This window comes from Bos taurus, chromosome 11 (assembly GCF_002263795.3).
Source record: "Bos taurus isolate L1 Dominette 01449 registration number 42190680 breed Hereford chromosome 11, ARS-UCD2.0, whole genome shotgun sequence".
In the NCBI taxonomy this organism is placed as follows: Eukaryota; Metazoa; Chordata; class Mammalia; order Artiodactyla; family Bovidae; genus Bos; species Bos taurus.
Genome location: NC_037338.1, coordinates 13,040,881 through 13,056,672, shown reverse-complemented (window position 1 = coordinate 13,056,672; position 15,792 = coordinate 13,040,881). Strand labels below are relative to the sequence as shown.

General features: G+C 50.0%; 1 protein-coding gene and 1 long non-coding RNA gene across 4 annotated transcripts in view; one reads left to right on the top strand and one right to left on the bottom strand.

Annotated features, from left to right (window-relative positions):
• Positions 1 to 15,792, top strand: part of DYSF (dysferlin) — a 224,302-nt gene that overhangs the window by 67,197 nt on the left and 141,313 nt on the right. For all 3 annotated transcript variants that reach the window (NM_001434948.1, NM_001102490.3, NM_001434947.1), the window contains 2 exon segments: positions 5,303 to 5,429; positions 8,088 to 8,191. In NM_001434948.1, coding sequence (NP_001421877.1) covers positions 5,303 to 5,429; positions 8,088 to 8,191 — 231 coding nt within the window.
• LOC112448752 (uncharacterized) lies at positions 254 to 10,283 on the bottom strand. Its single transcript, XR_003037111.2, has 4 exons — positions 8,653 to 10,283; positions 3,009 to 3,135; positions 2,793 to 2,837; positions 254 to 878 (listed from the first exon to the last, which is right to left on the bottom strand). It is a non-coding gene; the product is annotated as an uncharacterized lncRNA (long non-coding RNA).

Here is a 15,792-nt window from a genome sequence, read left to right as displayed (position 1 = left end):
ATCAGAGAGAACCATCATTAATACTTTTGTGCATATTCTCCCATCTATATATAGGGTATATCTATTCTTTTTCAGATTCTTTTCCCTTAGAGATTATTATAAGTATTGAGTAGAATTCCCTGTGCTGTACAGTACGTCGTTGTTTATATATAGTAGTGTGTTAATCCCAAATTCCTAATTTATGCCCCGCCACCTTTGGCAACCATAAATTTGTTTCCTAGGTTTGGAAGTCTATTTCTATTTTGTAAATAACTTCATTTTTATCATTTATTTGGATTCCACGTATAAGCAATATATGACGTTTGTGTTTCTCGGACTCACTGCACTCAGTATGACAATCTCTGGGTCCGTCCTTGTTGTTGCAAATGACATTATTTCATTTTTTTTTTAATGGATGAGTAATACTCCAGTGTACACACATACACTCACATATACACTCTCATGCACAATACACATACACACACAGACAAAACCAAAGGATTTCGGAGCAGACACAGGAGCTGGAGGCTTTGTGGGAAAGCCTCCTAATACTCAGTGGCCAGGACCCAGAAGGTAGGTGGATGGAGGCGCTGTTAGGCATGGATGAGGCAGGCGTGGTGGAGGCATGGGGCTGGGGAGCTGATGAGCCTGGCAGGGAGGGTGAGGGAGGACCAGCCTGATGAGGAGGACAAATAATAGGGAAGGGCTAGGGAACACACATTTTTTAAACCCCTGCTGTGTGCCAAGCTCTGTGTTGAGTGCCTCCCATGGTATGAGGGGGATTGGAGAAGGTAGATAGTATGGAGGCTGTTTTTAGAGAAGTGTCTCAAGGTCAAGGTTTTCCTGGAGCGTTGGTTCTGAGCGGCTGGAGATTTGAGACGTGGCCGTTCCTCTGGCAGCTGCAGGGGAGGGAAGATTAAGATGCTGTTGGTGGAAGACAAGGACCTGTGTTGGTGAGTGACTTGTCCTTGTGGATATTGACTATCTCATGGGAAAACTGGAAATCAGATACACAAATGGTGAAGCAGATACTGAAATGATCAAGGCAGGGTGAGGCAGGAGTGGGGAAAGCGGGTCTCCAGGGGAGGGCTGGGGAGGTGGAGTCCCTGGGGAAAGCCGTGTGTGATGGGGAGGTGGAGGGCAAGGTCCCTGAGGAGGTTAAGGCTGAAGAGCTGGCTGATGATGCAGGCTCAGGCACCCCGGTGGGAGGGATTGGGGCAGCCCCAAGTGCTGTGCAGGGCCCGGCAGAGCTCAGGTGGCCCAGTCCCTCCCAAGGGCGCCTCCCCTGCCCTCTCATCCCCTGTTCCTCTGCAGCTCGTCTCTCCAGACGCTGTGCCTTCGTGCTCCTGCAGGGCATCTCTGAATGTGTTCTCCTTTCCTAAAACACTCCTTCTTCCGCTCCCCATTCATCGGACCCTGGTTTTTCCCAGATGAAACCACTTTTATTGAGACCGGCTCAGAAGGAAGCCTGTGTTTTCTGGTCCAGCTCACCATGGTCTTTGGAATGGGAAGCGTGGCCATCTTTTGGTTTCCCATGGCAGCTTCCCAACTTCAGCACTGCCTTCTTCTCTGAAACCCGCCTCTCTGGTTATTTCCCTCCTTCTGGTCTCCTGGACTGTTACCTACCCCTGGGGCAGGAGGGTCCTTGCTGGCAGGTTTCCCTGTTTGCCATTGTTCCGAGACCAGTGTGTCCTCCCTGATGAGCCGTCAACGTCTGATCTTACCTTCTTTAAGCCCTTGAGCTGAGAAATCCCTCTCGCCAGCAGTTTCTTTCTGCCTCCTTCCCTCCCTCACCCTCAGTGAGTGGTTCTTCCTCACTGAGGTTACAGCCCTGACCCCTGTCTGTTTCCCCGCCCATCAGCTGCCTCCTGCAGCCTGGTCCCCGGCTCCCATCCTCTATCTCGCTTGGTGCTCGCTAGCCCTGGGGTTTGCTGCTGTATCTCCGTGTTCCCCACCCTCCCCATGACATACTGTCCACACCACCCTTTGGTCAGCTTTGGTGGCAGAAGTCACCTGGAAGTGCTGTCCACCTCTTCTTTTACTTGGGTGATGTTTGCTTCTTATCCCATTCTCCATGGTGGCTGTTTCCTAACTTTCTGGTTTTTCCTAAGCTCCGGCCTCCGCTCCCCTTAGAGAGGCAGAGTTGCACAGTGGCAGAGACGTGAGGGCTGAAGTTCCTCTTCCCTCCCTCTCCCTCTCCCCACCTCCCTTGCATGTGCTTGAGCCCTGCCGGCTTTCTTGTTCAGTCTGTTCTGCCTCTTCTCTGGCTCCTGTCCTCTGGTCTGAACGAGGCTCCAGATTTCCTGATCTCAGAATACCTTGCTTTCACCCCTCCTGTCCAAGTTGTTTTCCTCGTCCTTTCAGCCATCCTCAAGGCTACCTAACTCTTGAGAGGACCCCACGTCCCCTTTCTCCAGTCCTTCACCAGCTGCTCGCTCCTTCATTGGTTCAGTGTGCCTCCCATCACCTTCTTCCCTGAACCACTTGCCTAAGCCCACCCATTGCCAAGTCCCGGGAGCTCTTCTCTCATTAATCTGATCTGCTGCTCCACAGTGTTTGATTCCAGAGGCATGTCTTACCTGAAACTCTCTCCTCCTTCAGCATCTATGACTCCCCTCATTCTTTTCCTTTTTTTAAAAAACTGGATTCTTCAAATTCAGCAGCTCAATAGGATTTCACTGCCTGCCTCTCTGCTGTGCCTCTGACATGACATTCAAGGCCCATGACAATCTGGCCTCAGCCAGATTTTGCAGCGTATTTGTCTGTCTGTGGAGGAGCCCGTCTCTGTCCACCTGGGCTCCTAAATTGCTCACCTCCAGCCTGGATCCTTGCAGCTCCAGATGCTCGGTTTCAGTTTCCTGTAACAAAGCACATAAACACGTCCCTTTGGCCCCTCTGACTTCACCATGGGAACCCAGTATCATTTGGTGACCACTCCTATATTAGGTGATATCTTGGGAAGTGGCAATCGTCCCCTTGGTCCCCCAGGTCAGAGCCCTGAACACCCTTCCTCATCCCTCAGTCCAAACCTGGAAGTCAAGATGCACACAGTTGGCCAGTCTCGTTGGTGTGACGATCACGCTGCATGCTTCTCCTCTTTCCAATCCCAAGACCAGAGACCAAGGTCAGGCTCTCACATATCTTATCTGGGCCTTCCTGTGAATAAAGATGTGGTTCAGCCGCTGTGAATCTAGTTAGCCTCCACATTACCACCAAAGTCACCTTCTTTAAACCCAGGTACAATCTCGTGATGGGCTTCCCAGGTGGCACGACTGGTAAAGAACCTACCTGCCAATGCAAGAGACATAAGAGACACAGGTTCGATCCCTAGGTTGGGAAGATCCCCTGGAGGAGGGCATGGCAACCCACTCCAGTATTCTTGCCTGGAGAATCCCATGGACAGAGGAGCTTGGTGGGCTATGGTCTATGGAGTCGCAGAGTTGGATGCGACTAAAGTGACTTAGCATGTATGCATGCACAAATCACGTGAGTCTCCTCTTAAAAATCTTCCAGTGACCCACCCTGCCTGCCAGTTACTTTCGGGATGAAGTCCAGAATCCTCAGCATCACATTCAAGGCCATTAGCATTTGGCCTCCGGCTGATTTCGCAGGGCCACTTGCTGGTGTGTACCTGCATGGACTCCGTGCTGTGGCCACGCCAGTCAGTGTGACCCTTTCCAGAGTGTACTTCCGTCCTTGTCTTTCCACCTGTCGGAAGGCCTCCTCTGCCTCTGTTGACCAAAAGTCACTTTGTTCTTCAAGACCCAGTCCAGATGCTACTTCCTCCACGATGGCTGCCTTGTCCTCCAGGGAAACTGATGGATCTTTCCTTTCGGTCACCACCCCATGTTTCGTTAGTTTGGTTAGCTGTTGTGTCCGTCTCTGTCACTGAGACTCAGTTTCTTGAGGTCAGGGAGAATATAGTAAATAAGGACCCTTTTATCTCCCCTCTCGCCTAGTACAGGTCTTGGACACAACAGGTGCTCGATCAGTGATCGTAGCCTGTGGGAACGAACAGTGGTGTGGATGACTGAAAGCAGAGGAGGGGATCATTTTCTTCCCATGTGAGCTGAAGAAAGTGTAGAGCTATTAACAGCTCCTTCCCGGGCTCTTGTGTGACACGAGGCACTCTGGGATGGAGAATTTGGCTGCGGGGATTCTGAAGTGGGTTTCTACATGCAGACGGAGTGAGGATGGTCCAGGCAGCTTTGCAAGGAGTGGACTGCTGGGCATGGCCTTGGGCCACCTCTCCTCTATCATCTGCCCCTCAGCTGCCCAAGTGCAGCAGGTGGATCTTTTGTTCCTCAAACTGCACGTCAGCCCTTGCTCTGCACGAGTTGGTGCCTCTGCCTGGATCCATCATCCAGGTCTCAATGCTGGGCTACCACCAACACTGTTCCCTCCCCCAGTGTCCATAGTTACCAGCCCTCTTGCTCCGTTCTCCCTAAATCCCACCCCCCCACCCCCCGCCGCCCCAGTTCTGCATCCAACCTCTGTGAACTCTCATCCAGCTTATCTGTAAAGTGGGGTATTCTAGGCCCTGGCCCCCTGCAGCATGGACATCACTTGGGCACTTGTTGGAATGCAGAGGCTCGGGCTCCCCCCCAGACCTGTTGAACCAGAACCCGTGTTTTAGTTGGAATGTGCAGCAGTAGTCCACAAGACACTGACTCTCCTGTTTCTAATGTACAGCCAAGTTTGAGACCCACTGCTCATGGGGCTTGCTGTCAGAATTAAATGAGAGCATGTATAAAATCAATACATATTATTTTTATTATTACTGTTCTAATCAAAACACTCAGCACATGCTGTTGCAGTCATTTGCTTAAAGGTGTCTTTCACTGTGAAATGGTGAGTGCCACGCAGGCAGGACCTCTGTCCAGCTTGTCTACTGCTACATCCGTCGCCCCCGGCAGGAGGCTGACACTTCTTAGTTGTTAAATAAATACTGGTCAGGTGAAGGGACAGACGTTACTGAAGACGGTGGCCAGCCTAGACGGCTGCCACTTCTGCGCTATTTTTAATGGGCGGGTTGGGAAGGAGACGGTGGTTCTTGAGTGCCTGCTGGTGACACGTGCACTGACACATTATTGAAGTCGACCCTCCCAGAGCCTGGGAGGTCAGTGTCATTGTCTCCACTGTCCAGATGAAGCTGAGTCTCAGGCTAAGGAACCTGCTGCAGATCACAGGCTACGAGTGGGCAGGATGAAATCTGCCTGTCTTCAAGATGCGCTGTTTAAGTGTGTTGGTTGAACTCTCAAAAAGGAAGGGAAAACGCTGTGCTTGGGGACTCATTAAGTAGTCCAATTTGGTTGTATTGTAGCTGGAGAGAAAAGACCCCTCTGAAGACAAGGAGGACATCGAAAGCAACCTGCTTAGGCCGATCGGCGTGGCCCTCCGTGGAGCGCACTTCTGTCTGAAGGTCTTCAGGGCCGAGGACTTGCCACAGAGTGAGTGTGGGGCCCTTGCTGGGTGACTGTGACGGGGGGACCCTGGGCTAGGCCGCCTCAGATCCCTGCAGGAAGGAGAGGGAGGGGCTGGCCCCCGGCTCCCTCCCTGCCTCCTCCTGGCCTGGCTTCTACACCCAAGTGTCTGCTAGATCTGTGCCAGCCCAGCTTCCCTTATGCTCTGCTGTCTGGGCAAGCCTCACACCCTCTCTAGACTATTCTTAGGAGAAAAGCAGCCAGAATTAATGAGAAGTAATATCAATGCTGGTGAAGTCACAGAGATGGAGGCAGTCCTCAGAGTACTAGCGGTCCCTAGGTCCGGTTCAGCATCTCCTAGGCCTGGTCTGGCTGTTCGACCACTCCATGCACCATTTTCTTGGCTCACACTAGGGGAGAGCATAGTTTCAACCAACAAATACAGAATGTTTTATACCTGTATTTTAATCCCATTACTTATTTAAAGGGTTTCCCCATGATTTTGGTTCAATTAAATGTGTACAGAAGGAACCCATTTATTGGTGTCATTAGTCAAAGCAGAAACCCTCAAACAATTAGCTTCATGCAAAACTTGTAAACAGGGACCCAAGGAGTCCCCGACTACTTGTTCTCTTGGACTCAGCTAACAACAGCGCCTGGTATAATTCTGCTAATGCACGCTGGGACCCTGGGCTGGGCTGCCTCAGGTCCCTGCAGGAAGGAGAGGGAGGGGCTGGCCCCCGGCTCCCTCCCTGCCTCCTCCTGGCCTGGCTTCTGCACCCAAGGGTCTGCTAGATCTATGCCAGCCCAGCTTCCCTTCTGCTCTGCTGTCTGGGGAAGCCTCACACCCTCTCTAGGTTTCCCAAGGGTTTGGGGACTGTTCTTAGGAGAAAAGCAGTCTCCTGCACCATTTCCTGATGCTGAAAAGCATCAGCACCATTTCCATTCTATTGTGTGCCTGGCTCCCACCGATTCTCCTTCCCTCCTCTAGGAAGCCCCCGGCTGAAGACTGGCAGCCCCTGGCTGGGGAAGCAGTTGCTGAAATGTTAGAAGGGCTCAGTGTCTCCACTGAGTGGAGACTCCTGGGTGTCCAGTTTGCCTGGGACTGTCCTGGTTTCAGCACTGGAAATCCCACATCCCAGGAAGCTCCTCCTTCCCTGATAAACTGGGACAGCGGGTCACCGTAGCTGTGGCCGAGCCTTCATCACCCCAGGAAGGCTATGGTGGCCACTGCCTGGCTTCTCAGAGTGGCGAACCCTGTGCTAGCCCTGCTCTGTGTGCTCAGTGCATGCTGGGGGAGTTATGCTCAATATTCTGGAGCCGTGGGGGTCAACCCAGACTGTATATTAAATCACCTCTGGAACTTTAAGGAAGTGCAGATGCTGGGCCCTTCCCCCAGTGTTTCAGATTGGCTTGGTTTCAGGTGGGGCTCACCCACCGGCAGTTTTAAAAGGCTCCTGGTGGTTTTCTTGCTGCAGGCTATGAGCCGCCATTTTGGAGCGTGCATTAGCAGAATTATACCAGGCGCTGTTGCTAGCTGAGTCCAAGAGAACACGTAGTCAGGGACTCCTTGGGTCCCCGTTTACAAGTTTTGCATGAAGCTAATTGTTTGAGGGTTTCTGCTTTGACTAATGACACCAATAAATGGGTTCCTTCTGTACATGCTTAACTGAACCAAAATCGTGGGGAAACCCTTTAAATAAGTAATGGGATTAAAGTACGGGTTTAGAACATTCTGCATTTGTTGGTTGACACTATGCAGAAGTGAGGCTGGGGAGCTTCCAAAGGGGGCTGGGGAAACAGAAATGTCTGCTTTGCTCAGGTGAAGGGGATGATGATGTTTAGTTGTCTGCAGTGTTGTTTAAATATAAATAAGAAAAGAATACATGGGTAAATAGAACATAAACATTTGCTAAATATTTGTTAACTGTTGTATTCATGTAGACAGACATTGGCTAGTATACAGTGGTTAAGTGTCCCCTTCTCTCATTTTCTCATTCATGTACACGAATTTGCTAGTCAGTCAGTTGTGTCTGACTCTTTGCAACCCCCTAGACTGTAGCCCGCCAGGCTCCTCTGTCCATGGAATTTTCCAGGCAAGAATACTGGAGTGGGTTGCTGTTTCCTTCTCCAGGGGATCTTCCCAACCCAGGGATTGAACCTGGGTCTGCTGCATGGCAGACATATTCTTAACCATCTGAGCCACCAGGGAAGCCCTTCATATACATACGTACCATTATACAGAGCATATATATATATATACACACATACATGCATATACACATCTATCATCTATAAATACATATGTAAAAATACAGGTAATTAGTAAAACATTGGTTTGAAGCAGCATAGATTAAATTAAAAAAACAAAACAAAACAGAATTGACTTATTGGTTACCTTCAGGAAAATCACTGAGCTAATGGATATAAGGGAAAATGTCAGACAGGCACTGGTAATGGGATATTACAATAACAACGTCCAGTCTTTCTCTGGAAGCTGGGCAAAGGAGCAGCACAGTGCCTTCAGGAGCTGCTGTTTGGAGATGGTCCTCCTTCCCTAGAACCCTGGGCTGAGGGGCCCGTGGCCTCTTGGGGAGTCCCCAGACTGTCGGGAGACACAAGTGGGAAGTGGGGGTTTTGAAGATGGAGAGCAGCAGGCAGTGACCAGCATGTCTTTCTCCTCAGTGGACGATGCCGTGATGGACAACGTGAGGCAGATCTTCGGCTTTGACAGTAACAAGAAGAACTTGGTGGATCCCTTTGTGGAAGTCAGCTTTGCAGGGAAAATGGTAAGAAGCAAGTAAACAAGAGGACTTGTGGGAGGGTGGCAGCTGGCGTCTCTGTGGATGGGTGCTGGGCATCGTCCTGCCGTGCAGCACAGAGTTCGGGGTGCACAGGGCCTGCCGTGGGAGGCTGCGTGCGTGGGGAGTGGGGGCAGTGATCACGGGACACGGGGTGAGACACGCAGGCCCAGCTCTCTGGGGCTAACGTGCACACACGCAGGTCTGCCCACGTGTGTGAGACAGACAGACAGGTGTGGATGGACACGGAGGGGACACAGGGATGGTGGATAGAGACAGGAATATTTGGGGGAAATTAGGCAATAGTACGTAAAGCAAACCAGATGTGAAGGCACAATGATAGGGAAACAAAAAATATGCAGTAAAACCATAATGATTATTTTTAGAAAGTTGTGCCAGGAGTTGAGTGGAGTAAGGCCACTCTGGTGGGGGTCCTGGGGATCACATACCTCTCTTCCTTCCTGCCCAGAGCGGGGCTGTGGCTCCTGTCCCTCCTGACTTCTGCTGGGACTCTTTCCTCCATTGCACTTCTCTCCCTGACAGCCTCAGCTGCTCCCAGGCTTCAGTCATCGCCTCTCACAGAGGAATCCACAGCTGTGTTTAACTCTGAGCCTTCCCTTCAGCTCCGGAACTCCCTGTGCCTTTCTCTGTGCTGCCCACCCACCTCCCGCTCGCCCTGTAAAGGCGTCATTTTCTGCCTATACCGCCCCACTTCCAGAAACTACTGTCTTTACCAGTACCACCATCAAAGGCAGAAAATGCGGGCCTGCCTTGATTCTTCCCTCTTTTTTTGACCTCTCTACATCAAGATCCCACTGCTAGCTTTTGCCTTTAAAAATCCCGAGCTCTTTTCCTCTCTCCATGCCCCTAGCCACTGTCATCTCTCCCCTGGGCCACACAACAGCCTTGCGTCCGTTCTCTCGTCCGGGTTCTCGCCGTAGAAATCCACCAGCATATTTAGTGTAAAAGACAGCCCTGTCTGTAAAATGAAGTTCAAACCGCATAACCTGGTTGACCAGAGCTCACCCAGCCGAACTTTCTGGCCTCATCTCCATGGCCAATATTAGCTTGTACAGTCTTTGTGCGAGTGCGGAGCATCGCGCCCCCTCCTGGGCGGACGCGGCCCTGCAGCCCGCTCGGAGGGCGGAGTCGAGCGGGTTTCAGCGCCACTGGCTCGCTCGCCGCGCTCAGCTTCGGGTACAAACCGCACAGCCCGCACGTGCGCGTGTGTCTTCTCGTCTGCCCTGCGGTCACGCCTCTAGCCTTTCCCCGGGCCTGTGCACTCCTGGCTCCTTCTTGGTCTTCCTCCCCGCAAAATGTGCTGCATCGTTCAAGATCCAGCTTCCGTCACCCACACAGGCTTGCTGTGTTAATTCAGCCCTCGGGGCTCTACGCGGCCTTAGGCACTGCTCTCTTTAAGTCCGTTTTCCATTGCTTTAGGTTGTTCGTTAGCATCTGTTCCTCGGGAAACAGCCCGATCGCGCTTACTCTGTAACCTCAGAGCAGAGACTGTGGTGGAAATACTGGAAATGGGGGAGAATGACATTTCCGGAGGGCTCGGCCTCCGCCCCGGCTCCCGGAACCCCACTCCGCTGGGCTCCCGGGTCCCACCATTGGAAACGGGCGGGCAGAGCAGAAGGGCTGAGGACCAAGCGCGAGGGCTCGCGCCTGCAGCCAGCTGTGCTTTGCTCCGGAGGCAGAGGCGGGGAGCGGGCATACAGGCAGGCGTTGTAGGACAGTTAGGGGAGCCTTTACAAGCTTAACAACAAACGCTAAAAGCGAGGGTGATGATGGAGGTGGTGTGCGCTCCCATTCACACAGCACTTTGCAGTCTTCCTTTTCAGTTAATCTATTCTTACGTTCATTTTGGAAACAAGGAGGGTCTGCCTGCCCATCCCACCAACAAAGGACCTTTGAGGTCAGGGGACCAATTGCTGAGGTCCAGGTTGATTTCAGAAAGGAGAAAGGCCTTGGATAAGCTTATTTCCTCTGCCTGCTACCTGATACCACCACCCTCCGCCTCCCTTATTTTGTTTTCTTTCTTCTTTTATTATTGATGCACACATTTATTAAGGAATTTTGAAAACTACAGGAAAAAGTAAATAACATTACCGGTAAAGCATCATACAAGATTTATGTTTGGTGCTTATCTGTCTAGCTTTTTATTTTATTTTACTATGTATCAATATTAGATGCTTTATTGAAGCATTTTTTAAAATTATTTAAAACCACAAAATTTGTAAAACTGTTCAATGAACATTTACCCACTGGTACAGCCTCCACTTAGATGAAACAATTGTGAATGTTTTGCTGCATTTACTTTCTCTCTATGTATATGGATATCCCCGCCCCGCCCCCCCCCCACACCACCTGACTGAATCATTTGAAACGTAGTTACACACTTTGCCTCTAAAGGCTTCAGCATACATCTCCTGAGAAAAAGAAAATTCTTTGTAACCACAATAACATTACCACACCTAGGAAATTAGCAGTTATTTTCTATTCTTGTCAGATATTGGCTCATATAAATATCTTTGATTATCCCCCAAATGTCTTTCAGAGCTGGTTTAATTTTGTTCCAATCTAAGACCCAACTGGAATTTATGCTCTGCATTGGTATCTTCTGTAACAACCTTACTCCCATCTCCCCTCCCATTTTTCTCAGCCCATGAGATTGCATCTTTGAAGAGCACGAGCCATTTGTCCATGCCCTGGGTTTGTCCCACCATTTCCTTCTGGTTTTGTTTAACTTGTTTTTCTGGCCCCTGTATTTCGAAGTTAGGTCTCGGACCAGATTAAATTCAAATGAACTATTTTGGCAGGAACACATCATAGGTGAGGTTTCGTACATTGCATTTGCATCACAACAGGAAACAGAATGTCAGCATGTCCCATCGCTGGTTACTCGGTTAAGGTGGTGTCTCCAGGTCTCTCCCTTGTCAAAGCACACACTCCGCTTTGTACTTTGCAGGTAATCTGTGGACACAATCTCAGTCTGCTGATATCCTGTTTCTCAACAACCTCTTACCTAATGGGCAACCTAGCCACTGACCTCCTTGCCCGAATTAGTCATTCACTGGGGGTTGCAGAGGGGTGATTCCCTCATTATCATTCCTTCTCTCTTTATTAGCATTTTTTTTTTGGTAAAGAAGAGCTTCTCCTCCCTTCTTCCCCTTTGAGTGTTAATATGCTCCTTCATACTTATTAATTCAGTGTGTTAAAATCAGTCACTATGGTGCTGGATATGTGACCCCTCCTGCCTTCGAGCTGCTCCTCCAACCCAGGCTAATGCAGGGCTCATGGGAAATGTCTGTGAGAGAGGGAACACGAATTTTAAACTCATTCACACTGGGCTACAAATGCTCGCTGTGGGTCTTACACAAGTGCAGTTTTGGTTTGGGCTTTGGGTCAGAGTCTGATGCCCTGTACCTGGCCTTAGAGGGACTGTGATGAGATGAATGAAGGCAGGAAGGAAGCAGGCAGTTTGGCTGGACACTGAACTCCAAGGACCAGAATTAGTTTTCCCAACTTGAGAGATAGGAAAGTCATGTCTCAAGACATGTGTTTTTCTTCCACATTCCCAACATAGTGGGGTGCTGTGATGATGACTAGAACCAAGACTGGCCTGCCTTCAGTTCAGTGGCTTTCTTTGAAGCTGAATCTCAGCGCTCTGAGGCTCCTAGCTGCACCTGGCTCCTTGCAGCGCCTTCACCTCCCTAGGTCTCTTCTGTTCTGAGATGCCCTTGGCTGTCCCTGGGGCTTTTTCTAGGAAGGTACAGATGTCTGGGCTGGGGAAGGGTGGTGGTGATGGGGGTGGGGGACCTGGCCCAGGCAAGGGAATATGTCAGGCTGGTTGGTGTGGTCCCTAGGCCTCTGTGTCCCCCACTGTCTGCCCCAGCCACTTCTTCGTGGTCTCCCCTACTCTCTCTGCTGCCCTTATCTCCAGTCTCATCCTACCCGTCCCTCTCTTTGGCCTGGTGTGTCGCTTTTTCTCATTACATCCGATTCAGTTGTCCTGGGGATTTGTTCCCTGTGTCGCCCTAGCCTGGCCCTCTTTGCATTTCCTCTTATGGACACTTGGTGTCGCTGTTATCTAGGCTGTGAACCATACCTGGTTTGGCCGTGCTACCGAGGGGCTAGAAGGGTGTGTGTGTGGTGCATCCTCTCACGCACGTATCACACTTCTTCATGGTGTGGGGAAAAGACAGGGGAGGTACTTGGAAGGCAGAGTGGGAGGCTTTGAAGCAACTTTTTTTTTTCAAGAATAAAACTTATTAATCGTAAAAAAAAAAGAAAAAAAATCACAGAAAGCAAGGAGAATGAAAAGCAATGACTCATATTTCTGTACTGTGCACCACCTTGGAGATGAGCACTATTCACGTTTATGTTTCCTGCCGCTCTCACGCCTTCCGTCTGGCACGCCAACCCCTCTCCCCGTCCATTGCCCTCACCACCCTGCCCCACTGGAAAAAAATTGGATTCATGATACAGTTGGATTCAGCATACAGTCTGTCTTCGTTATTCACAGAGTCTGTTTGCAGATTTGCCTACTTGCTAAAATTTGTTTGTAATCCCCAAGCCAGTCCTTGCAGTGCTTTGGTCATCATGTGCAGAGCTCCGGACAGTTCGATTTGGCTGAGGCGCGTGCTGCCAGCTGAGCCGGGCGCTGTGCTCCCTTGCGTGTTTCAGCGCTCATCCTGTAATGTGTTTTTTCCTGGTCTATTCGGTGTCATTTTTTGTTTTTGCGTTTTGGGGTTTTTTTTTCCGCTGGTGATGTCTGCGTTTACAGTGGCTCCCAAGTGTAGTGCTGAAATGCTGCCTGGTGTTTCTCAGTGTAAGGAGACTGTGAGGTGCCCCATGGAGAACCACGTATTTGGTAAATTTTGTTCAGGCCTGAGTTAAAGTGCTGTTGGCTGTGAGTTCAGTGTTAATAAACCCACAGTATATTAATATAATGAGAAAGGTGTCTTGAAACAGAAACACACATAAAACAAAGTTACTGGTCAGTTGACCAAAAAAATGTTGTGACAGAGGCTTGCAGGCCCCTAACCCTGTGTTTCCCTTGGGAGCAATGCTTCAGTATTCACTTACAGAATGTGTAACCACTGCCAGAATAAGTCAACTATATCTACTTGGTTTGGTAAACTGCGTTTGTTGTCTAACTTTCCTTAGGTTATTAAATAGCCTTTGAAGTAAATTTTTGCTATCTGCTATAATATTTCATTAAACGAATATAACATGACATTTAAACTATTTTTGGATGTCTTTTTTTTTTTTTTGGAATTTCCCTCTTTCATGAACAACTCTGTGAGGAACATCAGTATATAGGAATCTTTGTCCACACTCTGCCTTTTCATAGGGAAGTTTCTAGAACCAGGTCAGAGGGCATGCTTATTTTTGAGTGTTTGATACAGATGGCCAAATGGCCTTCTGTCATGAAGGGAAGGAGAGTTTAAAAAAAAAAAAAAAGACACAGATAAGAGGAGGAGAAGGAGGAGGGGGAGGAGGGAGCTCGGTGTGGGGAGAGGAGGCAGGGGTGGAAGGCTTCTGGGTGCTTCTAGGGCCAGAGGTCGCGCTGGCCTGTGGTGTGGCGGGGGCCCTGCTATTCAGGCTACCGCACACACATCTTGGTGGCTCTCTCAGAGGGAACCTCCAAGGGCAGATAGGTGGAAGTGCTTGCTGGGGAGAAGGCCTGTGGCTTCCGGGGGCAGGGCTTGGGGAGGGTGGGGACCACCTGTGCCTCTCATCCAGGGAGCTGAGGAGCGATGTTGGCAGGGCCTGTCTGTTGTGTCTGATGAAAAAGTCCTCCATTTCTTTCTTTTTCTCTTTTGTTATTTCAAACTTTTGTTCATCTAAGTTTTGAATTAAATAATACATTTATTATGTACACCATATCCATTTACTTATCATCCATCATGAAAACCCTACCTCTCACCCTGTACCTGTCCAGCTGTCCTCCGGTCATCTCCTCCCTTGCACAGGAAATCATTGTTGGTTTCTTCTGCGTCATTCTGGCTTCATTATGTGCATGCCACATGTCTGACCATGAATTCTTACCTTTACACCTTTAACGCACATGCTTGCACATGATACTTACTGCTCTGCACCTTGGTTTTCTTCACTTTTCACCTCAAAAGTTGTTTCATACCGTAGAGTGGTCCTCATTCTCTAGAGCGGCATAGCGCCCCATTCTGTGGATGGGCCGTTCTTTATCCAAGCTGTCCTCTGTTGGTGGCTATGCGGGTTGTTCCACGTCCTCCCTAACTGGAGTCATGCTGCAGAGAATAATCTCAGTTCAGTTCAGTCGCTCAGTCGTGTCCAACTCTTTGTGACCCCGTGAATTGCAGCACACCAGGCCTCCCTGTCCATCACCAACTCCCGGAGTTCACTCAGACTCACGTCCATTGAGTCGGTGATGCCATCCAGCCATCTCATCCTCTGTCGTCCCCTTCTCCTCCTGCCCCCAATCCCTCCCAGCATCAGAGTCTTTTCCAATGAGTCAACTCTTCGCATGAGGTGGCCAAAGTACTGGAGTTAGACGCATGTTATTCTGCACATGTGCAAGTATTTCTGTAGGATAATGTCTAGAGGCAGAACTGGTAGGTCAAAGGGCATCTGCATTTGTAATTTTTGAAAGGTAGTGGCCAATTGCCCTTTGGAGAGGTTGAGTTGTTCTCTCCCCAACAAAATCTGAGCGAGCAGTTTCCCATCGCCTTGCCAAGACAGGGCTGACAGGCTTTAGAGACTTTTATGACTCTGATAGATGAGACACGGTATCTCATTCGTTCTGTCTGTGTTTCTTCAATTATGAGGGAGACGGCACATCGTTCTGTGTGCTTTTACAGCCCTTGGTGTACCCGCTCCTGAGAACTGTGAGTCCCACTCTGCCTTTTGTTCCATCTAATTGTTGGATTCTTTTCTTTCCTTACTCCTTTCTTTGCTCACACAAGCGCCAAATCCTGGCACCCATCCCTACCCCCAGACTTTGCCTGGGCTCTTCTCACAGGGAGGAGGGGACGATGGGCACGGGGCCGATATTGGGTGGATCAGGGATGAAGAAACAGTCCTGACCCCCAGGGAAGCCACACTCTCATTTGATGGAGAGTCTTGTCAGTTGCTCATTAGATGAGATAATTATGTAAATGCTTCGCACAGTCAGGGCCCACAGTCAGTGCTCTGAGGAAGGCTGCTCCTTATTTCCATGTAGGACACAAACCTTTCAGCATCTGAGGCAGAGCCTTCGCCCGCTGCCCTGCATGGGTACAGGATGCCCCGGGCAGCATCAGTGCCTCCCTGGGGACTCCTGCGCAGAGTAGAACCTGTGAGCTGCTAGTTTGGACCCAGTTCTTGCCTCTGCTAGGTTTCTTGTTGTGGAAAGCCCGGTCTTTTGAGCAGGGCTGATTGGAGGCAAACTGTGGCCTATGAGGCTTGTATCTTAACTGAATTTTCATCTTCCTCTCAGAATACTGGTGTATGGCCCCCTGCCCAGCCCTTCAGCTCCCTTTTCCTCTCCCCCTCCCCGCGTGCACAGTCTTCCAAAGGGGCAGGTGATCTGCGCTGATGGGCGAAGGGAATTGCCTCAGATGCTA